The following is a 25,721-nucleotide window of genomic DNA, read 5'->3' as shown; positions in this document are numbered from 1 at the left end:
TGTGCTTCTTCTTCTTCAGTGTCAACTGGAGCACCTTAAGATTCAGCTATGACTTCCCTCATAGCCAGTTTTTCTCTCCCTTTGCAATATTTTCCCTTCCCCAGTTGCAAGTATGACATTAACGTCTCTTTTTATTTCTTTTGTGGTTTTGTTACATCTCCTAGCATCATGCTTTTTGATGCTTGCAATGTGGTATTTGAGGTGGTTTATGCCTCCATAAATTACTTTTTCATATTTAATGCAAATCACCATCCCAAGGCCCGATCCTTCATAGGCATACCTTCATGTCCTATCTCTAGCACCTTTAGGATAGGTGCATATATATCACGAAGGGCATGGTTCTAGTGGCCAATCATTCCCTAAAGCTGCCATATTGATTTAATGGTTAACTGTTAACCTACACAAACAAAGTGAAAAGACATGTGACAAAATTAGTATCTTAGTTAAACAATTAAGCAAACTATTTGAATCAATTAAAAAAAAATCTAAACATTATTCAAAATTATGAAAATAAAAGAAGCTATTAGGGTTTGATTTTTTAAAAAAACTAGAGATTCTTAAAAAATTAGTGAAAGATTCAACAAAACTTGTCAAAAACAATGTTAAATCTTGTTCCAATGGCTTAAAATCATTTTTAACTACTTATGAATGATTTTCTATTCATCTAGATGCAACAAAAAATTAAAAAAGATGTCTTAAAAAAACATAGAAAATCAGAAAAACTAATTTGAAAATTGTTTTTTTTTCCTTCAAAAACCACTTAAAATCTGCATAAAATCGATGGAAATCAGTTTGCAAGTGTTTGGAAGAGTATTTTCCCCCTTTCAACAAAATAGAAGTGAAGAAATGAGAAATGAAATTGACAATGGTCATTTTTTTGCCTTTAAACATTGGAATCAAAATGCGATCGAGTTTTAATGTCAGATTCATTGAGTTTTTGGCAAGAACTCGATGAGTAATTGATGAGTTTTTGCTAAAAACTTGGTTAGTTTTGCAACTCCATAAGTGTTCCATCTATGATGGTTGTTTACCGTATAGGGTAAATGGATACTTATCTCATGTAGTACAATAAGATATAACACAAAACATATGCTTTATTCATAAATGCAATATGCACTCCAATGCTTACAATATGATTATGATGATGTCCCAAAGTCCCTTCCGGACGATGTACATATACTTTCCTGAAGGGGTGACTCAACCATCACGCGTCCTTTTGGATACAATTCTACCCGTCGGCTACAATATAGAATTTACCAACATCATCATCCCCCCAAAAAAGTCGTCTCTGGATAACAAAATAGAGACAACCCTTACAATAAAACTCAAATTGCAACCAAAACAATTAATTACATCAATATTTAGACACTAAGAAGAGGGATGCGTCCCTAGTGTAGTAGCTGTCCATGCTCTAAGCTCATTAAACTTTGCTCGTAGCTTATACACTTGCTCCTTCCGTACCTTCAATTCTGCTTCAGCCTCCATTTGAAGCTCCAAAGCTGATTGCATAATTTCAGCAATCTCTCCAAGCTCTCTCTCTTTCTCCTTTGCCACCCGCTCCTCTGTTGCCAACTGTTCCTTCTCCGTTGCCACCTTCTGTAGCTAACTCTGTCGGGCTAACAATGCTGCCCTCTTGGATTCCTAGGCTGCTCTTTCCACGACTAGCCTAGTAGTTGATTGCTCCCGAGCCCTCTCCGCTGCTACCTGGTCTGCCTGGCTCCTCCGAAGGGTATAATACACATCCCCGTGTATCTTGACTATCTTTTGAGTCAAAGCCTCTGCTCGGCTCTCCATACCCAAATCTCTTGTAGTGGCCCAATCTTGGTGCATCTTTGCAGTCTCCACACTCGGCCATCCTCTCTCCTCAAAACAAACTGTAAAGGCCGCCGGGCATCCTAATCTCATGAAGGATCTCACACTCTCCAGCTCCTTTACTACTGAGTCCAAGGCATGTATCTCTGCAAAGGCCACTACTTGACGAGCTCGAGTCGCTAGAGTCACTATATCAACGAAGAATGCCTCTCTCGTCCCTGCTTTTGGCGCTACTGGAGGTTGCTGCTGAGCACCCATAGACCTCTCTCCTGCATCCGCCATCCGCTCAACAACGCTATGTGGTAGTCCATCAATCCGTGTAGGGTGACGCTCCACCTATGGTTGTAGAGGATCTTCCTCTAGAGCTACTTCTCGTGTAGGTGTGTGAAGGTATGTTGCTTGAGGTACTGGTGTACGGTCAAAACTTGTACTTAGCTACGTGCTCAACCTCTGAGTTCTGTTCTCTCTGTCTAGCTCTTTAGGCGATGCTAACAATGCTGTATCCACCGTAACTATTGCATTTGAACCCACTACGTCCAAATGAACACTTGATGTCCTCAAACCTTTGCTTGATGGTATCTCCATCCCTCCTTCCTGAGTGTCCATTCCCGCATCAGGTACAAGTACCTTAGCCCTAGCCTCTAGTACAGCTGGCAAAACCTCTCGAGCAGGCTCCTTCGTTACCTCCGGAATGGCTGTCTTCGTCGGTGACGAATGTGCCTTTGCTAATGTCTCTGGAATGGATAATGTCTTTGCAGCAGGCTGAATTGAATTGTAGCCGGAGTCATCACCACTGGCTGTCTGAACTGGCCAAACCTCGGAATACCGTGTATACCTACTGGAACTAAGTGTGCTGTTGTTGAGAATGCAAGCCGCGAAAATCTCAATGGTGTAGCTGTAATTAATTGTACCTCCTCGTCGGTCTCACCCTCCTCAGAAGTCTCCTCGCGACCACTATCAGTATTTCCTCCATCAGTCTCGGTCATTTTCATTTGACCGTGGCCTTGCTGCCAAGTGTATCAAGATGCCTCCATTGCATGATTGGAGGTTCGCCTGGCGCGAGTGGTCCCAGTTTGGCCTTTAGTGCATCGTTGGGGATCATTGGCGTTGTTGCCTCCAAGAATAGCTCAATGGCATAGTGTGACATGTATAATGTCTTGTGTTGTAGTGTCGTAAATTTGTACATCCGTTCTGCCAACAATGTAGCCCAGTCGTATACTCTTCCATTTAGGATCCCATTCATCATGGCAACGTGCGGAAATGAAATGTCTGAAGCGCGGTTGGATCCTGTGAGGCAACTTTCTACTACATCCATAAGACAATGCCAGTGCCCTTCCTGCACGTTGGACTTCTTCAGTCCTCTACCCCTGGATGTGTCCGTGAGAGCTTCTTGCTTCGTGTATGTCAAATCCCCACATACGAGCTATATCAATTGTGTCTTTACCTCCCGACTCAACTTTTTTGGTTTGCTGTCTATTTTCCTTCTCCCTTGTGCATGACCAGGTATCCTGAATACCTGTGTGAACTCTGTCGGCTTGAATGATATTACAAAGTTGCATCCAAGATAGGCAAACATACTGGTTCGGGTGAACCTATCGTATGTTTCTATCATTGTGCGCAAAAACCCTTCATAATCTCGAATACAGAATACATGCATTTGTATTACCCATTCAACTTGTGCCTTTCGAATGCTAGCCTTCATTGGATGGTTATTAGGTGTCTCTAGCAACCACTTCCTACATTCTGCTCCATTCAACCCTTCAAATGAAACATTTTGCGTTGTGGGATTATCCGTCGCAGCCGACTGTGTTTCGTTCCCTTTCTTTTTGCTTGGTCCTGTACTTGTGCCTCCTGCAACACGTAGTCTGGATGGCAAAGTCTTTACGTTCCTGTTCATGGCTGTAGTTGTTGCTGAATCTTCTTCCAATTTCTTTTTCCAAGCCCTTTTACCGGTTGAATGCATAACTGTCACCTATTTGTCGTTTTCCTTGAAGAAGACAAAATGGTTAGGTCAGTTGCCTCCGTACAACTTAACTTATTCCAAGGTTTTCTTTTACTTCCGATGACGTTTGTATAGATTCGTACGACTCCTTCCAATGCTCTGTTTGGCTATACAGATGCAATGTTTCTCTCCTCCAGAGGTTGTATAGCTTCTCTTCCTTTCTACCCAATCGTTTCACATATAGTTATAATTTGTTTCTTATCCTTACCATTCAATGATACCAATCATCAATGGCAAAGCCGTACAATTGTACAGTATCAATTCCTCCTTCCCTGTTCTTCCGTATGATGATCTCTTTCCTTGTTCTTCTGTACGATGGGCTTTCTCTGCTATGCTCTATTTGTGTGAAGACCGTACAATGATTTTGAGTTCCTTATAATGTTGTTCTTATATTGTACGACCATACGGTCAGCTTCATTCCACAGCTATCCGTATAGTGGTGTATGTATTGGGATTGTACGGTGTTCTTTGACCGTACGATGCCCTTATGTGATCGTACGACGCCTCTGCAAGGTTTTCCTTTTTCCTATTTTACTTTTTGTATGGTCTACTCATGTAGCCGTATGGTGTCTTTGCAAAGCGTTTCCTTTCCTTTCGTATAGTGTTCTTCTGTGAAGGCCGTACGCTACTCTTATGTGCAAACCTACGGTGCTCCCTTCAATAGCCATGCTGTGCCTATATTTTCCTACTGTACGGTCTTCCTTGATTGCTCTTATAGATCTTACGATGGTTATAATCTCGGTCCTTGACCATACAATGCCTTCTTCAGCTTATTTTGTTGTTGCTCCAATTTATAATTTTCTCTTTTAGCTTCTTATTCCGTACATATTTATTTATTATGCCTATTTACATTTACTTATTTACATATATACATTACTAATTTTTCTCTTTTCTTTCTTTCTTTCCTTTCCTCATACTATCTCTGAAATGTTCGTCCGTGGGGGCGCGTTATTTCTTTCATGATAGATTTTCAACTTAGATCCATTGACTGTGTCGGGCACTTCCTTCTTGTCTAGCGTCCATAATTATTTTGCCCCATTATCGCCAACTTCGCGAATTTTGTATAGCCCGATCCATTTCACTTTAAATTTTCTTGGTCTGATTTCGTTACACCCATTATACTTTAAAACTAACTGGCCTAGTTGAAATCTGCTTAACTTCAAGTGCTTGTCGTGCCATGCCTTACGCCTATTTTGTGTAACCTCCATGGCCCATTATGTCTGCAATCATCCCTCATCAAGTTTATTTAAGTTATACAGTCTTTCCCTCAGGCTTTCCATATCTCTGGGCTTGTTTTTGGTCATGATCCTTAAACTTGGTACTGTGAATTTCGTCGGTACCATGGCCTCCTGCCCATACATCAATTGAAACAGAGTGTGCCCAGTGGTTACCTTGTATGAAGTACAATATGCCCATAATGATGATGGTAGCTTTTCTTCCCAATCTTCTCCTTCGACTACACAGGATTTATAAATTACCTAGACTAGGAACTTATTTGTAGGTTTTGCTTGTCCGTTGGCTATCGGGTAGTATGGGCACGACAGGGAATGGTATATTTTGAACTCTGTTGTCAGCAGTCGGGTGACGAAATTCACGAAGCATCCCCCACGGTTGCTTGTCAACTGCAGTGGGATCTAGTACCTTGTGATTATTTGTTCATAGATAAATTTCGCCGTGCTTATTGTAGAGTTGTTAGGCAGGGCCCGCGCCTCTACTGAAATGTCCCTTTTATGATTTTATATGATATTTCAAGCCTCTAATCAGATCTTTAAGATCAAACAACCAATCTTTCAAAGATCCACCAATTTTTCAATAAACCCCAAATCGGGTATGCTGGAAATAGTGCCAAAAACTTCACAGCTTCACATATTATTAGTAAATCTGAGAGTGGACATTTTTTTTACAGAAATTTGAGCAGCATAACAGCCTATAAAATGATATTTTCAAATCTATATAACATGCACACAATAGCTCCCAAACGGAGAACAAAAACAATGCTCATCGGGCTCCCGAAAACAACACAGAATAGCCCGGAAACACCACAAAAACACTAATAATCTATCACAGAAGTATAATCACGACCGAATACATATATTCAGCTCTATTTTAACTTCTAAAAGTCTGAAATACAGCAGCAACCCAAACTGATATGAAATACTCAACTGGAAACACCAAACTCTTACAAAAAATACACCCGAAAACCCACAAATCTGCACTGTTCAGCACAAAGGCAAACTCTGCATGAGCATGCACATGGAATGGCTTCAAACTCCCGTCCTTAGCCTTCCTGGAAACCTGCAAACTCTCGTTCTTGGGTCTCCTTCTTCACAGGTTTGGCAGCCTCTGAAGAACAACAAAGAAATGAGCAAAAAACAAGTTTTGGAATCAGCCCAAAACGCCTCCAAACCCTTTAAAAGAGGGCATAACCCTAACTCACGTCCAAGAGGGGTTAATAAAACATATTTTAATAATAATTTTCATAGATTAGTCCATTAGCTTCCAAAGATTATCCCCTTTTTCCAAAACTTCACCTTTTTGGGCTTGCGTGCCTTAGCAAAGATTATTATTTTTAATTATTTGAAAAGGGGACATGACAAGTCCTCCCCTTCCAAATATTGCTTGTCCTCAAGCAATGGCTGAACAATAAACCAATCAATCCACCTGGATCCCAAATGTAGTCATGAACTATACTATTGTCAATTAACATAGGCTCCTGCAATATAACCAAGAGGAATCCATAATCAAACTGACAATTACTGCTCAACCAAACTCCAAAGTCACAACTTTCACAGTCAGAAACCCACGAGACACAAACTCTTAGAACATCAAAACCCAAGTAAAGTGGACAAATCAAACTGCCAACACAATAAATACCATCAACGCATCCCACTGGCTTATACGGAATGTACAATCCAACTCTGCAACAATGGTGAACGCTCCCGAATGAAACTGTACCAAGTATGGAGAATCCACACACTGTACAACTCCTGCAGTCAACACAACTCTACAGATCACTGGCCACTGTCTCATAACCATAACTCCCATGCACCCCTGATGGTGAAAAGCCATCACAAGATAAACAACAAGAAATGGAACCCAAACCAAATTTTCCTGCCATCAACTCCTCAACACAAGGATCAAATGCTAACTGATGTACATACCTTGCAATATAATGTTGATAAAAAAAACCAACCTCAGCCAACAGCTCACCATGAACAAGTGATACAACCCACTGTGACTGATCACCAACTAAGTCAGGAGATGTCATAGCCAAAGGAGTAGAATCAATAACAACAACTACTGAAGCATCACTCCCAAACTCCTGCTCTAAGTCATGTATTATCAAGCTGTCAACTGCAGAACCTATCACCATGTCATGCCCATCACAACTCTCATCCCGAGACGTCAAACTATCCCATAACTGATGACAAGCACTAGGAACCAAAGTACATCTCTGTATCATCATCTCACCAACATGGTCATCAAAGGTGAATTGATGAGCATGCCTCACAATATAATGTCGATAGAATGCACCAATCTCAGTTAGTGGCTCAAATTGCAATCCAGATGTAACTAACTGGAATCGATCACTAACCAAGTTGGAACTAACTACTACCTCTGAAGACATCGCCAAGGGAGTAGTATTACTAGCAGGAACCATGCCAATTGTCAGCTCACCAACATCACACATGGTCTTTGATTCAACATCCCTAGTCTTCGTGCCATTAGTACTAGAGGTCACCACCATGTCAAGCATACCACAACAATCTGCTGTAGCACCCAACTCAACTGAACCTGACTCTAGTGGGGACGAACCCGATATGCCAATGTTAGTATCAAGGATGGATGCATCCCCATCTCCACTGTCTTTGACAATCTCGACCATGGACATCCTCAGATCACCAGACACCACAGCTTGTGACTGTACAGAATCTGGTAAAGACTGTAGTTGCTCTAACTCCATGGTCACCTTAGCCAAATGAAACTGTGACTCCTTGAAAGCCAACTGTGTACTCTCAAGAATCTCAGAAGTCACCTCAAGCTGCTGAGTAAGCTCACTCACCTCATCTTCCTTGGCCAACAATGCATCGTATGTTGTACTATCCCACTCCATAAGATAATCTCTGTCGGCTACCAACTGCATATAATCTTGTCTCAGAATCCGGATAGCCTCCCATAAAGAGTGGAACTCTGTCAAGGAAAGATAACTACCTCCCTGCTCATCACTAGCAGGAGAACCCCATCCATAAACTGCTAACAATTGATGAGCAGCATCGAAATGTTGGCAAGTAATAGCAATGTCTCGCTCACTAACTCTCAACTGACTAGACACATGATGGCATTGGCTAGACTGTATCCTACAAACCTCCTTTGACGCACTATCTAAAGGAGTATCCTCAAGGTTACTGGTCTCTAGAGTATTACCATCCATATCATGCGAATCAACTCCAAAGCTCATATCAACATATGGAGTATCAAAAACTGTAGCACTGCTATCCAACTCCTCTGTACCAAAAGAAACCACCAAGGAAACTAAGTCTTCAAAACTGCCCACTGCATCCTCCTGGATGTCATCAATGCCAATATGATCCTGAGACTCATCTGTACACACTGCCAAATGTGAAAGATCATCAACACATTCCAGCAAAAATGGTCGACTGGATATATGAACAAAGTCCAACACCGGTGTATAAAAACTAATACCAACATCGAATAAGCTCCTGGCACAAGAAAAGACAACACCGTGCAATCTGCTAATCAAATCCATGATAGCACCCAAACAATCACTGCTACCAAAAAGTGTTAAAGATTTCCAGTCAACTGAATCCCAAATGCCAATATAACAATCTCGTGTCCATATCCGTAAATTATAATCAGCTGGTAACTCAAGCAAACTCCTCACCTGAGTAATATGACCAATACCAACTAATTCCACATACTTGTCTGACATTGTCCCTATATCCTGGATGTGAATGCAAGATGAACTCGCAACATTATCAATGTCCACATGATCTACCGTTCACAAAAAGCTGAGTATCAGGAGTGCAAGATGAAACTAAACTCAATTCCATGCCATGCTTATCCCCATGTCTCTCCCAGTCTTGTAATGCCAATGGAGTATTCACCAAAGAAGCTCGAGTGTCCTCAAGCTCGTGAGAAAGCCTGTCAACTTCCTCCTCCTTCCTCCTCAAGGCATCTGAATAGTCTCCGACAAAGCTAAGAAGATGGTCGCGATCTGATAGAAGAAGTAAATAACTCAACTTCATCGTTCCCATTCCTTCCCTAATCGCTTGTAAGTCAACACAAGGAGACTTTGCCTGAACTCCCTTATGTCTACCCTGTAACTGAATCATCTGAATGTGATCCTCTATCATAGCTCGCATCCTGTCATGATGAGATAATGAAGTCACAATACTATATTTGTTCACCTTCAGCTGGTTGGACAAATCATGTGAAGTACTACCTGCCTCAACCTCATATGATGAAGCATCTAACTGTGCTTGGTACTCTTTCTCAGCAAAGTCATGAATGCTCAATGTTTGCTCATCTCTACTAGGTATCTCACCATCATGCACAACAAAATCCTCATAATCATCATCTAAACCCACTATCTCTTGTGGCAGAGTAGAATCTGAGACCTCTGCCTGGCTATAAGCTAGTTTCTCAAACTCATGCAAGTTCTTGGTAATTGTGTCATCTGCCCTGTGAGAAAATTTGCCAAATAAAAATCTAGTCAACTTATCCACCTTGGCTGGATCAGACAACATGTCAGTCATCATACGGTGGTGCTCAACCAACTGTTCAGACATGTCATGGCTTATTTTCCTAAGTTTATCTCGAATGTCTAAATAACCGTCCTTTCTATTGTTCTGACTCTAGATATCAATTGTCCAAGATCGTGTCCTCTGAGACTCTGTACTATACCTGTCCATTTTGGATAAAGTAGAGTGTAACCCCAATAGGTTATAACTTCTTCAAACACCAAGAACTAACATGCAATTGATTAGAAGTAGCATGCAACCATAGATTTTGACATGCAGCTGATTAGAAGCAACATGCAACCACCAAATTTACCAAGAACTAACATGCAAATGATTAGAAGTAGCATGCAACCATAGATTTTGACATGCAGCTGATTAGAAGCAACATGCAACCACCAAATTCATCAAGAACTAACATGCAAATGATTAGAGGTAGCATGCAACCATAAATTTTGACATGCAAGATTTGGGTAGTTGTTAAAACTGACATGCAAACTTCTACAAACCCTCAGGCTGGCAAGATCATAGCTCTGATACCACTGAAATGTCCCTTTTATGATTTTATAGGATATTTCAAGCCTCTAATTAGATCTTTAAGATCAAACAACCAATCTTTCAAAGATCCACCAATTTCTCAATAAACCCCAAATCGGGTATGCTGGAAATAGTGCCAAAAACTTCATAGCTTCACATATTATTAGTAAATCTGAGAGTGGACATTTTTTTTACAGAAATTTGAGCAGCATAACAGCCTATAAAATGATATTTTCAAATTTGTATAACATGCACACAATAGCTCCCAAACGGAGAACAAAAACAATGCTCATCGGGCTCCCGAAAACAACATAGAATAGCCCGAAAACACCACAAAAACACTAATAATCTATCACAGAAGTATAATCATGACCAAATACATATATTCAGCTCTATTTTAACTTCTAAAAGTCTGAAATACAGCAGCAACCCAAACTGATATGAAATACTCAACTGGAAACATCAAACTCTTACAAAAAATACACCCGAAAACCCACAAATCTGCACTGTTCAGCACAAAGGCAAACTCTGCATGAGCATGCACATGGAATGGCTTCAAACTCCCGTCCTTAGCCTTCCTGGAAACTTGCAAACTTCCGTTCTTGGGTCTCCTTCTTCACAGGTTTGGCAGCCTCTGAAGAACAACAAAGAAATGAGCAAAAAACAAGTTTTGGAATCAGCCCAAAACGCCTCCAAACCCTTTAAAAGAGGGCATAACCCTAACTCACGTCCAAGAGGGGTTAATAAAACATATTTTAATAATAATTTTCATATATTAGTCCATTAGCTTCCAAAGATTATCCCCTTTTCCCGAAACTTCACCTTTTTGGGCCTGCCTGCCTTAGCAAAGATTATTATTTTTAATTATTTGAAAAGGGGACATGACATCTACCCACTAGGTAAGTTACTCCATCGCTACCATGATGTACCTACATCTTCTAGTTTTACTTACCTTGAGGGGTTTGACAAAGTCCAACCCCCATCTTTCAAATAACTCCTGGGCGTGTTAAGGATTCAAAGGCATGAAGTCTCTCTTTAGTGGTTTTCTAGCTCTCTAACATGTATCGCAGGCAACGACCCACTCCTTGGTGTCGTTGTGCACGGCTGGCCACCATAATCCTGCCAAAAGTATCTTCTGCGCAGTTGTATCCAATCCCATGTGTCCTCCTGCTGGTCCTTCATGCGCTTCCTTCAACACATTTGGTATTTCTTCCTCCAGAACGTACCGTTGCAAAATTTGGTCGGGTCCCATTTTATATAGTAACCCATTGATTAATTGAAACATCCGACTCCTTAGCACTAGTTTCCTCCTCTTGTTTGGCGACATCTTGCTAGAAAACTGTCCCGTTGAGAGACTCTTTGATACGCGTGTACCAGGATGGCAGTACGACAATTTGAAATAGCTATACGTCAGGAAAATCGTCGTTGACCCCATGCGGTGGCTCTCCTGATTTTATCCTCGACAAGTGATCCGCACTTACATGACTTATTCTTGGCGTTACCACAATCTTGAATATGAATTCTTGCAATAGTAACAACCACCTGCTTATCCTTCCTTGGATTATTGGCTTGTTCACAAGGTATAACAATGCTTGATGATACACATAAAATTCGAACGGTGTCACTAGTAAATAATGCTTGAATTTCTGTATTGCATACATCATTCCGAGTGCTTCTCGCTCTGTTGTACTATAATTTTTCTCCGCTTAAGATTACAATCTACTTGCAAAGTATACTGGATGATCCAGTCTGTGGTCACTTGTCTGTGCCAGTGTTGCTCCAATCGCGTAGTTCAATGCATCAACATGAACATGAAACTCCTTATCCCAGTTCGGATAAGCTAGAATCGGTGTTGTGGCCAACCTCGTTTTCAGTTCCTCAAAAGCTTCATTCTACTCCGCTTCCCATTTATAAGGTTCTTCCTTGCAGGTAAGTTCATCTAGCGAGTAGGATATTTTCACAAAGTTCTTGATGAACCTCTAGTAGTATCCAATATGTCTGAGGAATGATTTTACTTTTGATACATCCATCGACAGTGGCATATCCAAAATTACACGGCTTTTGTCAAGATCCATCTTCAATTCTGCTTTGCAGACTATGTGTCCTAATAGCTTCCCCTATGGCATCATGAACCTGCACTTCTTCGGATTCAGTGCTAGTCTCACCCATCTGCATCTCTCCATGCATTCTCCGAGTGCTGTTATATGTTTATCCTCTGTGCTAAAAATTGACAAATCATCCAAGAATGCCTTAAAGTTTCCTACAGACATTTTATCAAATATGCGTAAGATAATTCTCTGGAACGTTGCCAGAGCATTACACAGTCTGAACGGCATATACTCCATCTTTCACTATGAATGTTGTTTTCAGCCTATCTTCTTCAACGATGGATATTTGGTTGTATCCAGAGAACCCATCCATGAATGAATAGATTTAATGCTCCGCAACTTCCTCTAGAATGCTATCGGTGAATGGTATCAGCAATGGATCTTTAATTGTTAGTGCATTTAGGCATCGAAAGTCTATGCATATTTTTATCTGAGTGGTATCCTTCTTTAGAGATATCACAATCGGTGATACCCACTTACTCCTCTGAACCCTACAAATAATTCCTGCTTCAAGCATCCGGGTCAATCTCATTAGTGACCCGTGCGGCATAATTTTTGTTCATCTGGTACGACTGCTTTGTACGGGCACTGCACCTTCTATCAACAGTATCTCGTGGACACAACTCTGGTGGTACTCCTTTCAAATTCTTATACGTCCATGCAAACACGTCCTTGTACTCCATAAATATTTTGAACGTTGTTGCCTTCAAGACTAGATTCCAGTCATCTCCCTCAAAGATATTTTTTGTATTGGCTTCATCTCCTAAGTTCATCGTTTTTACAGTAGGCTCTTCATACTTTATAGGTTTGTCATCACTAAATGTATGTGCTGACGTTTCATCTTCATGTGCTTCTCCCTCCTTCACTTCACTATACTCCTTCGGAAACTTGTTCCCTTCGGAAACTTGTTCCCTTCTTTTTCCTCTTCGACCCCTAACATGTTACAGCTCGAAAAGAGCTCATAGTCCTCCATCTGCCAATGGAGCAAGCCGTTCATCAACTCCAAGTCGTCATCACTCGACCCTCCTAATCTCAACACTCCTTCGTTAGGTTCCATTCTTTTCTTTCTCTCGTTGTCACCTCCGCCTTCGCCCTCGGAATCCAATGACATTGCCTCCTCACCTACCATCTATGTGTGTAGGTCGATTATAAATCTCCGGCCTCTACCTTCCATGAACAGGGTTTTCTGCTTCCAATCTTGTTTCACCTTCACTTGTGCCAGCCAGCCTTGTCCAAGGATGGTGTTGTACCCTTTTCTTTTTAAGGATATGACCACAAAATCCAATAGGAATCGCTGCATTTCGGTAGTTATAGGTTGTGCCATCAGGGTCCCTAAGGGCTTAATCCTATGCTGGTTGGTAGTGAGTAATTGAAATGTAAGTGGCCACAACGTAGGTTGTCCCAACTTTTTCCATATATCCTCTGGTAGTACGTTTACTCCTGACCCTCCGTTGATGACTGTGTCCATGAGTATGGTTTCCAGGATACCCATCTCTATTATTGTCAGATGTCTTCCCCTAGTGAGTACCAGTAGCATTGGGTTTGTTGTAGTCGCTCTGCTGCCATTCTTTCCTGTCTCTTCTGTTGCTTTCGGGAGTGGTGTCATATTCAGTATTGCCATTCGCAACTGAGGCATTGTAAGGTCATTTAATTTCATAGGAACTTCCATTTGCATTACCTGCCTTATCATGTTTTGTTTTGCTAGGTTCCTCTTTGAGGTGCCGAATAGTGTCTTTTGTTTGTAATTTTTACATTTCCATTTTGTTTTTTCAACTTTGTTCATGCTTGCTACAAGCTCTTCTTTTCTTCCTTTGCATTTGGGTACATTGCATTCTTTGCTTGTTTGCAAGTGATGGCTAGTATCTCCTCATCACATGCTTTAATGCTTAACAAGTTCACCCCTTGCTTAGGGCATTTTAAATCCTCGTGGTCTCTCGGACCACACCATTTGCACAATAGTTGTGGCATTCCCTTCGTGGTAGTCTCTGGTGAAGTGCCCCCAGAGGTCGCATTCACGACATTTTATCATCGGCTGTCCACTCGAGTCGTGCTGTATCGGACTTCAGCTCCATTGTTGTTATTATTATTATTACCACCTTGTTCGTGTTGGTTATTATTGTGGTATCCTCTTGAGGTTGCATCGTTGTTCATGTTCATTCTGGTGGACACTTCCTGCATCAGTAACACTTGCTGGTGTCCCTTTGACTTCATATTGAATGGGCATTCCTTTGTGGAATGTCCCACAATCTGGCAGGTATCGCAAAATTGTTTTTTCGGGCAGGAGCCCTTTGCGTGGCCCTCCTCCTTACAGTCTGTACACCACAATTTTCCTTTCACTGAGTTAGAATTCGTTTTCAGATTTTTAAATTCCTTCATCATTCGTAATATATCCTTCTATAGCACTCAAACTTTCTTACTTGATTCTTTGTCGCTATTGCTACTTTCAGAAGATGAATCGTTTGAATTCGATGATTTATGTTTCTTCTTTTTGCTCGTTTTCTGCTCACTCTCTAGATCCATCGCCCGATTATACACATCAGTGTATGATGCTGGAGGTACAATTTTCATCTTTTTCTTTAGTGTCGGCCATAGCCTTCAACAAACCATCTTTTCTTTAATTTGTCCAATGGTTGGCTCTTCGTCTTCCCCACCAACTCTTTCAGCCTTCTTACATACACACAGATCGTTTCATTCTTTTCCTGCTTCGTACTGTATATTTCTGCCACAATTTCATTATTGTTCCTTAGTAGTCGGAACTTTGCTATGAATTTCTTCCTAACTTCTGTCCATGTAGTTAATTTCTACGAATCAACATCCAAAAACCAATCAAAGGCTACACCTCATAGGATCATTGGGAATTGCCGAACCTAGTCATCTTGGTCTGTTACAACATTTGCCGTCCATATTGTTTCGCATGTCTTGCAGTGTTTGATTGGATCTGCTGTCCCATCACTGTTGAACTTCGACAAATTTTCCTTTGGTCCTTCTATTGCTGCTTTCTTCTAATTTTGTGGTACTTGCTGTGTACCCACACTGTTCTGAGCACCCGCGTTGTTCTGCACAACTGCACTACTTAGGACAACCGCACTACTTTGGACAACTGCGTTACCCAGTGAGAAAAGATCTTCCTCAAGCGAAGTTCAATTTATTGCCTGTATCCATTGGTCGGGTGTATTGGGAGAGAAGAGTTCACTCCACGCTCTTGCTCCTTCGGCACTTCGAGCTGTGCGAGTTACTTCCCTTCTGTTCGGATTCTCTAACCTCGGTGTATACAAGTTAAGGAACTCCTCTCTTGTCTCTTCCACCAAATTCAATCGTTGTCGAGTTTCTTCTAGCAATTCCCCGACACTCAGTTTGCTAGGTGAATGCACTCCCTCCGTCTGTGCTCCTTCACTCCCTCGATGTCCATCAATAAGTTATTGAAGCTTCTGTTTGTGCTCCGCCTGTTGTGCTAAAATTGATACTTCCTGTGCTATGCATATCTCATCTTTATCTTTTATCTTATTCTTATCTTTATTAAGTAGATTCGACATTAATCTTCATAACACTTCCTTTGTTCTAAGTTCGACTAGCAATGGCACCAAATGTTTACAGTATAGGGTAAACGAATACTTATCGCATGTAGTATAGTAAGATATAACATAGAACAAATGCTTTATTCATATATGCAGTATGCACTCCAATGCTTACAATATGATTATGATGATGTTCCAAATTCTCTTCCGAACGTTGTACATATACTTTCCCGAAGGGGTGACTCAACCATCATGCGCCCTTTCGAATACAATTCTACCTGTCAGCTACAATATATAATTTACTGACAACAATGGTAAGTACTGAATGCTTTGCTTTGAAAAATCTTCAAAGTATTGAGATCAATTCTTTGTGTAACATGTTTCCAATAGAAAGTAGCTAAGTCTTAGGATTCACCAAATTTCAATTACGAGGTTTGAGATTTGACAATTGCAAAATTGGTAAAAAATTCGTTTAAATTCGTCAAAAGTTCATATGGGTTAGGGTCTAGGGCATGAAACATATTTTAAAAACAATGTTATTTCAACCTGACATTTTTTTGAATGGCTGCCATTGCAATTTGGTCTTCCTTCAATACTGTTCCTACAAAATACTCTCATAACAAGGATATGACATCGAGCTCTGAGAAAGAGCAATCAGCCCAAGCTGGAGAAGCAGTTAATGATCAACAAAATGTTAGGTAGGAGATTGTAGTGGAAGGACGACCATTTGCTTCATCTGGGCGTTAAACATAATTTAGAAATAGTGAAAGGAGCAAATAGATCCCTGAGATCAATGAACCTGAGGTTGAAGAGGAGCTGAAGTGAATACATAATTTGTAAGCAGTGTTGTTGGAGTCGCCTATGACTGAGCACCACGAACTTGCATAAAGACCACATACTATACAAACCATATGCGGTGCATAAGGCAGTTGCTCTTCTAATATTTAATTTTTCAATTTTACTTTTTAGGGTTGTCTTTATTTTTTATTTTTGTTTTTCCAAATAAAATCATATTTTATACATAAAATCATGCCCATATATTAATCATTTGAATTTTTTACTTTATTCAGTAAAATATAATTATTTAAATATTTAAATTAGCTTTTCTATAATCTATTTATTATTTATATATTAATAATAGTTAAACAAAATTTTGAGAAGTATATTATCTTATAATTTATAAATTAATCACAAAAATTTAGCGTTAATATAATATTGTTTTATTTTATAGTTTTATTACTTATATTTAAAAAACCATTATATATAGAGGCAAATTTAATAACAATTTTTTTCCGAGCTTCCCCCTTGTCGAATTTCATTGTCTCCAAACTTGAAATTGAATTCGAACTTTGTAACTTAGGAAAGAAGTACACAAATGCGCAACAGTGAGAGTCCAAATAGAATCCATCTTACACTGTTAAGAGTGCCTCTAATTCTACAATACTAGCCATGTATAGCAAAATCTTGAATTAACTATGTTCTACTTCCACGTGGCTCCCATTGTAATCAATAGAAGCTCTGCCTTGTCATCAATGCATTGATTTCTGCAATGTCTGGCCTATTGTTGTTAGAAAAATAGAACCTCAAATCCATTTGCTAAAGGGGCTCCAAGAATCATGGTGGGGTTAAGTGTTTCTATTGTAATGACCAAGGCCTCGTCTGTTCTGTCACCAACGGCAGTGTCGTATAGTTACATTATTTGTTTCGATCATGTGCAAGGAGTAGAATAAATCTTTTGTTATTTTATTTCTCACTTAAAGCCCTGTATATTCTATTCAACTAATACTTCCTCTGCCTATGTGAACCCTGCTGCCTCAGATTTGCTCTTTTTTTTTTTAACTTTGTATGTGTCATCTGCAATTTGTCCTTTTTCAATATGCTGCTTATCATTGCTATTTGTTGCATACATTCAGATTCCAGGATCTTCTGCGTTAATGTGCTTGAAAGAACTATCACAGTTTTTTCTTTGGTAGTCTATTTCATGGGGCCTTTCTGGGGCCTTTCTGGTAACTAATGTGCATCATGATAAGTGATTCTTTTTCTGTGAAGTTCCATCTCCCATGGTTCAAACTGGTATCATACATTTTGCTCTTAATGTTATTATGAAGGTCAAAAATTAATTATTCTTGATTGGAATGTTTGTATTCCAAATGCAAGAAAGCGGGTCATTGATTCTTGACACTCCAAGCCTTTTTTTCCCTCTCTTCATATGTCTTGAATTCTTTATTCAGATCTGCTCCTACCTCTTCAAGTAAATAGCACTCAGATAATCTTTAAGATCTATCATCAGAACAGACATTTTGTCTAAAGCTCTGCTGTGACATGCAATCTCAGAAAGTTGCTGCAATTGTGGGCATTTCTTTGGTATTTTGTCTTCATTTTGAAAATCTTGAGTTCATGGTGATCCCTTCTTGCAATACAACAGGCCCATTCTTCCCTCCTACCCTGTACAACTCTCACTTGGCTAAACTGTAATCGTTTTGTATCTCATATCTTTGCAGCCAAATATTTACTTGCTCATTGTTCAACAGTTCAACTTGTTAAAATATCAATCTCAACAGTTGATGCTAAAGCAGTGGCCAAAACTATTTTCATTTGTGGCCATCATTCACTTCGGTATGCTTCTCACCACCCTCTCTTCTCTTCACAACAATGGTTTGCAATAGTAAGTAACTCCACAGTTATAGCCTTAACTGTTTTATTTCATCCAAGGAATTGATGTTAGGCATGTGCCTTATTTTTATTTGAAATTTAATTCTGCTGAGTGGAGAGGGGATGGATGATGGTGAAAAAATGAATAATAAAAAATATGACGTCTACTTTTCATTTAAAAATAAATAAAGACTTCCAGTTGAGATTTTTTTAAATTACAAAGGAATTCGTTTTGTAATGCTTATAATTGCATGTGAGCAGTGCATCAAAACGGAAACATACACAGAACAGGGCTTAGCACAAGAGAAACATACATGGAATAGAGCTTAGGACAAGGGTTTTTCTCTGGAGAAATATTCTTGGCAATAGTTTGAAAGAGCAACGCCTTGCATTTTCTTGCTGCTCTATCCATGGAATGTTGTATATTGCCATTTTGAAGCCTCACCTCCAAGGCTACCAATAATATCCTTATAGCTTGCAAGGCTCTGCTTTCACTGCATGCTCTCATACACTGCATTTATATTCATTTATATCAAAATGCATGAGCATCAAATAGGGTAAATAACACCACTCAGCAAGAATAAACCAAGAAAGAAATATAATGGCAGAGGACATGAAAAGACATTGCAGTTAGCCAAAGGGCAGGGACCACTTCCCATAGAATAGTTGCTAGTAAATACTCTGAAGTGAGATTTATGGAACCTGTGTTGCCACGGTGCACTTCTTCTAAGCTGCAATATTCCTGCAAAACTACACAAAAGATGTAAGCAGCTCCTCTAAAACTGTATATTGTTGTAAACAACGAAACTACATCAAATTTACACCTTCATGGCAACATAGAATATGATCAGCTAACTAATCAAATGAGCAGGTTATGTTTATAGTTCTACATAGTTCATATTCAAGCCTCTGGAAGAAACAGTGTTGTTTTATCATGTAACCATTAATTGAGATTTATAGGCTACATTACATACATGCCCTCAATCAGCAGCAGGTCCACATGCCAAATGTTATTTATCACAAATAAGGGACCTAAATTAAAACGTGGTTGTCATTCCTAAGGCAAAATATGAGTCTGATTATGTGGAAGCCTAATAACAGGATGCTAATAAGGTAGTTTCTACATCTTCGAAATCAAATTTAATCCTATCATAAGAAACTTTGTCCAATAAAACTAGAAATGTATACACTCTACTATCAGTCTCTTCTTGCTGGCATGTTTTTGTTTAGGTTTTTGAAGTTGAACAGCCTTGATAGTTTAAAATTCTCTTTAGGGAATTGTTTGCTTCTGATAGGGAAAGCCTTAATCTAGTGGAAAAGCCACCAGTCAATGATCACAACTTGGCATTTCTTTTTGAAAGGAAGGTAATGATATTGAACTTGAAACTAACATGGATTTGGTAAGTGAACTTCGATGATTATTTTGTTTCTTGTACTTCTCATTTGACTAAGGTAGCTACGCTCTGCAGTAAATCTCTTTTTGCCTAAGTATGAATTTAGTCACAAATAGTGCTAGTGCTATTGAAATTCTGTGATCACAATTTGACTGATTTGGAAATATTTTTATAAAAGAAAATGCTCTTGTTACTGTCATGTTTGTTCTGTTTTGTGATGGCTTTGATGGTATACGATGGTGATTAGTTTTGTTAACTTTTTCCTTTCTTCTGATAGGGAATGCCTTCATCTAGTGGGAAAGCCACCAGCAAATGATCATGACTTTGCACTTCTTTGTGATAGGGAGGTAATGATCAACGTTTCTTTTGTTTCTTATGCAATTCCTTTTGATTATGGTAGCATGTAGAAAACAATGTGAATATTACCTTGCAATAAATTTCTCTTTTCTTTTTGTCTGCCTTAGGTGCTAATCTAGATTATATATATCAAAGTTTGGATTAGGATCCATGGCAGTTGGATGCTTTAGATTATATGCTGACAAACATGCATGTTTCAGGCTTTTACCAATCAACCACTATTTCCTTGGGAGGGACGAGTCTACTTGTTCTTATACTTGTGAAACTATCTAATAAAGACATTTCACTAGTTTACCATGGTATAAGATAGTGAATGTTCATCCTCACCCAAAAGAAAGGTAAAGTGATATATGGGATCCTCTAGAGGAACTGATCGTTCGCCATTTGGAAGGGTTCTTTATTCATGAGATTTCACACAGAGAAGGTGCTTGGAATCTTTGACAGTGCAAAACATTAAATTTAATCTTCTACCTGGTGTTATTCATCCTAGTTTGGTTTCTAGTCTGTTTTTATTTCCTACAAAGAACATAACCTCAACAATGATGGTAAAGCGATCACACTGTATACACTCTGGATCTTGTATTTGTACCAATGGACATCTCAGTGAAACAGTGCTAATACTTGTATTTAAATACCTAAATTGGAATCCTAGGATCCTTTGTTCTGTGGCTTGCGTTTGCAAGTGGTTTGAAGACATAGCCAAACGGATTCTTTGGAAAGAATTTTGTCTATCACGGGCACCAAAAATGGTTTCTGATCTTCTCTCTGGAGGTAGTCATGGTACAATTGATGGGAATTGGAATGCTTTGGGAAAGCTTATGATTTATTGTTCAGGATGTCATGAGGGCAGCAACATTTGTCAGTCAAATTCTATAGCAGGACAGAATTCTATAGCAGGACACTTTGTGTATAGAACAAGATTCTCACGAACATCTGGCAAGAGTTTTCTTGTCCAACAGTGCAGAACTGACACTCTATATGTGACAGATCCATGTGAGCACCTAGATCAAGGAGAAGATGGTGACGTGGGATTATTTCGAGGAATATTTAAGGCATTTGAAAAGTCAAAAGTAAGGAAAATGCTAATTGAAAGAAAAGTTGAACTACATCCAAAAGAATTCTGCCCATATTGTCGGACTAAGGTATGGAGCATGGTACAAGCTAATATGATTTCTAGGAGTGCATATAGAAGATTGGGGGCTTATGAAGATCAGATTGAGTATTTTGTATGCCTCAATGGGCACATGCTTGGAGTTTGCACTCTTTTACCTCTCTCTGACTCTGAAACTGCTTCAGAAGAAGAATAAATTTCGACATAATTTTTTTTTGAAGGGTCTTAATGATTTATAGATCAACATTGGTTTAAATTCTATTTGTTTCACATAGGCATATTTCATCATTGCATTCGTGCATAAACTATCTATAATTTGTTTTCATGATGAAAATGGAACAACTTAGGATGTATACAGGATTATGGAGAAAAGGCCCTTAGGGCAGGATTGTATAGAATGGAACATGTCCATCTAGGCTTAGATTGTAAACTTTTTTATTGAATGAGGGATGAATGGTCCGTAATATTTCCACTTATAATATTTGCCTTATCATTCATGTTGTATATTCTCAATTCTTTATATACAAATTAGATAGTATTTATCAGATAAGTTTAAGGTTTGTAGTCCAATCACTGGCTTTAGCTTTTCTAGGATAGAATTTTAATTTCCATTGAAATTCGTTTGTGCTTAACATTTTCTTAGGAATTGACTCTTTCATTTGTTGTGAGGGTTCTCAATATGGGGTAGAATGATCCTACAGATCTTGAAAATGCTGAATGGAAGCCAAAAGGTTTGAGCTTAATTGGATAAGTCATTGGATTTTCATTGTTGAAACCCATATTCAAATCTCCAAAAGTGACCTCTAATATGGAATTCTGAGTTGTGGTTCTTGGTCTTCCTGTGTTGCCATTTAATGTTAATGCACTTTAGGAGCTAATTTTGGTGTCATTTGCAATCAGATGCATGTATGAGCTATGTTTATAAGTTAGAATGTTACTGACCATGTTTATGTGACAGAAGGGCAATATTTTCATGTAGTTTCCCCCCTGAACGCTTTAATAACTTCATTTCTTGACACGAGAAGTGTTTCCTTGAAAGGCACACTTTTGACTTTGTCCTGCCACATTTCATATAGGTAAACTCTGTAAATTTCAGTGTCTTTAAATTTATGGTTGAATATGGCTTTTAAGGCATTTTCATCCAATATGGCTTTTGGAGCATTTGAAGGTGTATTAGATGTGATTTTTGAACACATTTAGGAATTCTTTTGATTCTCACACATTAGAAAGCTCTTGAAAGTGTCTAAAATACAGGAAGGAACGACAAACACAAAATCTTAATAACGGTGATCATCTTAGAAGGAAATTTTAATTTTTTAAGAGGACTTTAGTTATTATTCTCTTATGTAAAACATAGGCCATGAGTTCTCGGAGCTGTGATGTCAGCGACAGTGAGTTATGCTTCATGAGGCTAGAATATTAGATGGTGCAGCTCATAATAATAAAATCATGGATTGAAGATTGTAACAAGCATTTCATTTAATCAAATTCTTCCTTTACATAATCTAGTTTGCTAACTAACATGGCCTAGGCGCTTAACTGACCATGTTTTACAAAGAGATCATAAACAAACTCTACAACCTTGCTTGTCCTCCTTTTTGATAGAAGTCAGGAATTCTCTCTAATATGGTGTCTACAAAGGAACAAATTTGAAAAACTAAAACATGTTGATCCTATTTGACTTGTATGATTTCGCCTTCTTAGAAGGTTAAAAATAAGATTTTACTATTGTTAATAAATAGATTTATCTTCTTCCAAAATCCTTCACAAATGACTCCTAAATGCCCAATCTGAAATACAAACTCTAAAACCAATAGTTGAGTCACTTGTATTTGTCATGCCAAGCGCTCTTTGAATTTTGACATGAAGCTACAACTCCCTTCGCTATATTTTCAATGAATTAAAATATTGATTATGCATTTAACCGGAAGGCAAAGAAGGCACACTAACATTCACCCATAGACATAGAATGAATGCGATGATTAATTAAAATGTTTTAGGAAGGAAATTAAATATATGGCACACAAACCATTTAAATAATCTCCTATTTACACCGAAATAAAATGGAGATATAATACACCTTGCATATTCGGTGTGTAAAACCATAAGATTTCATGACACATGAAATCCTTCATAAATGAGAGCAAGATGATATTTCTAATATGATTAGAGTAACCACAAGATCACTTCCAACCAAAGAAACATAAATTCAAACCAACTCATCTCAAAATAAATTTATCTTCATTCCAAATATATAAACAAAATAACCATATGATCATTTTGCCCTTACACCATAAACAAGTTGCAAGTTAAATATAATTTCTTTTCTTCATGTCTCTGTTACAAACTTCAACCCTAACAATTGTATATGAGCAATGTTAGTATGCTAATAGAAACCAAATTTAAATAAAGCTTCTACAAACTAAACAAAAGTCATAAACTTCAAGATAGACTAAGATGAGCTCTCAATTGAGAATATGAGCTATTAATGGGCTCTCTCAATGAGAAGCTCTCTTGTTGATTAGCTTTGTCTAAATAGATAGGATGTATGCTCAAGCTTTATGCTTCAAAAAGGACTTCAAATGGAGTTGGAATTTGGGTGTGAGTGTATGGTTTTGATGTAAAATGGCTTCTTAAAATGACATTATGACTTTACTTTATGGATTGTGTTATTTTGCAAAGGGGAAGGATCCAATTTATAGGCAAGAGGTTTGAGGGATTGAAGGCTAAGATGCAAGGATGGGAAAAAGCTCATGGAGGGCTCAAATTGCATGAGAGGAAAGCACATGGATTGTGCTTCCTTACAGCCAATCAGGGAGTGACACATGTTATAGGGTGAGAGGATGGAGGAAAGGGGAAGGATGAGTCAACAAAGGAGGCTCAAGGAATAAAATCTTCATAAGGAACCTCATAATGGCTTGTAAGAGCAATGAAAGGGCTTTGGAAGAGTCATTTATGGCCTAGTGGGCTTCATAAAGTTTTATGGTTGGGATATTTTGAGGGAGATGAGAGGAATTTCGACTTGGGCTTGATTAAGAGGGTTTTAAGCTTGCTTAGGATTGTGCAAATGATTAGAGGATGGATTAGGATGGTTCAGGATTAGCTTAGGGATAGGCAAGTGGATGGCATTTAATGAGGGTGGGTGAAGGAGGAGATATTTGTTAACTTTGGCTTGGGTTAGTAAGTTTTAACCCATGTTTAGAGAATGTGACAAGGTTAGGAGAGGATTAGGATTAGGTTTAAAGACATCTTCTAGAAGAGTCTAGACTTTGGATGAGGATACAGACTTTCTAGAATAGTCTAGAATTTCCTAGGATGAGGATGAAGACTTTCTAGAAGAGACTAGAACTTCTTAGGATGAGGATAAATTAGAGTTTTAGGAAATAAATAAAGTTTTATTTATTTCAAGGGTTTGGGTTGAGGAGATATTTATTAAAACTTTTTTAATAAACATGAGGATTAATATTTAATGTTAATTAAATATTTTGAGTTGGGATTAGGGGTAGGAAATGATGGGATTAGCCTTTAATCAAAATTAAAGAAGGATTAGAGGATTTTGGAAGAGGTTAGTGGTCTTAAGGAAATTGGCCAAGTTTTGGGCAAAAAATAATTTTTATTTTTATTTTAGGTTTTTTGGTCAATTTATTAATTAAATAATTAATAAATAAGGAAATAATATTTAAATAAGATTTAAACATTTTTGGGAGGGATTCCTTAATTAAATATTTTTAATTAAGATAAAGGGATTTAATGGCATAAAAATAAATAAATTAATTAAATAATTAATTAATTAATAAATGATGATGTCATCAATTTTTTTTTTTTTAGAAAATAAAAATATTATTTTCTAAAGGATTTTTAGGTGTCTACATTTTGCCCCTCTTTGATGTGATGCCACAAGTGGCATGGCATCAAAGATAAGAAAATAAGATGCCCAAGGCTAGAGCAGAAGAGGAGAGAATGGACTGCAAGATGCCCTCTCAAGAAGGTGACGGGGAGAGAAAGCAAGGCTCGACGACTTCTTGAAAAGTACAAGAATCCGAGATGAGCAAGAAGACTCAGATTGGCAAAGAGAAGGGGCTGAATTAGCTCAAACTCTCACTATGGGAGAATGATAAAGGAGAATTAGATGCACAAGAGGAAGCAAGCTTAAGACTTTAGGGAAGGTGGAGGATGAAGGAGCGGAGCGCTATAAAAAAGAATCCAGGATAGGGAGATGGATGAGGGGATTATAAAGCTGATGCAATAGGATTTCAAAGAGTCAGATTGGCGAAAGATGGGTTTCAGAGATCCTTAGGACTAGGATTGTGGATCTCGAAAGATGAGGCTTGGTGGATTGATTTGGATTGGTGGATCCCTAAGACTAGGATTGTGGATCTCTAAAGCTAAAGGTGAGGAGTGATTCAAAGAGATACTGATGCATAAGCTGGGGTAGGAGAGACAAATGCTGGATATGGATGGGGGATAATGGAGA

General features: G+C 38.6%; 1 protein-coding gene across 12 annotated transcripts in view; it reads left to right on the top strand.

Annotated features, from left to right (window-relative positions):
- The window catches only part of LOC149570403 (EID1-like F-box protein 2), a 104,572-nt gene extending 82,846 nt beyond the window's left edge, over positions 1-21,726 (top strand). For all 12 annotated transcript variants that reach the window (XM_089823057.1, XM_089823056.1, XM_089823060.1 and 9 more), the window contains 2 exons: positions 20,057-20,126; positions 20,337-21,726. In XM_089823057.1, the coding sequence (XP_089679183.1) occupies positions 20,676-21,443 (768 nt within the window). In that variant the 5' untranslated portion in view covers positions 20,057-20,126; positions 20,337-20,675 and the 3' untranslated portion in view covers positions 21,444-21,726. The remainder of the gene's footprint in view (positions 1-20,056; positions 20,127-20,336) is intronic.
- Positions 21,727-25,721: the final 3,995 nt, after the last annotated feature.

This window comes from Cupressus sempervirens, chromosome 3 (assembly GCF_028749045.1).
Source record: "Cupressus sempervirens isolate cs-2001-9-10 chromosome 3, ASM2874904v1, whole genome shotgun sequence".
NCBI classification, from domain to species: domain Eukaryota; kingdom Viridiplantae; phylum Streptophyta; class Pinopsida; order Cupressales; family Cupressaceae; genus Cupressus; species Cupressus sempervirens.
The sequence above is the reverse complement of the archived record's forward strand: the minus strand, read 5'-3'. Positions and strand labels throughout refer to the sequence as shown.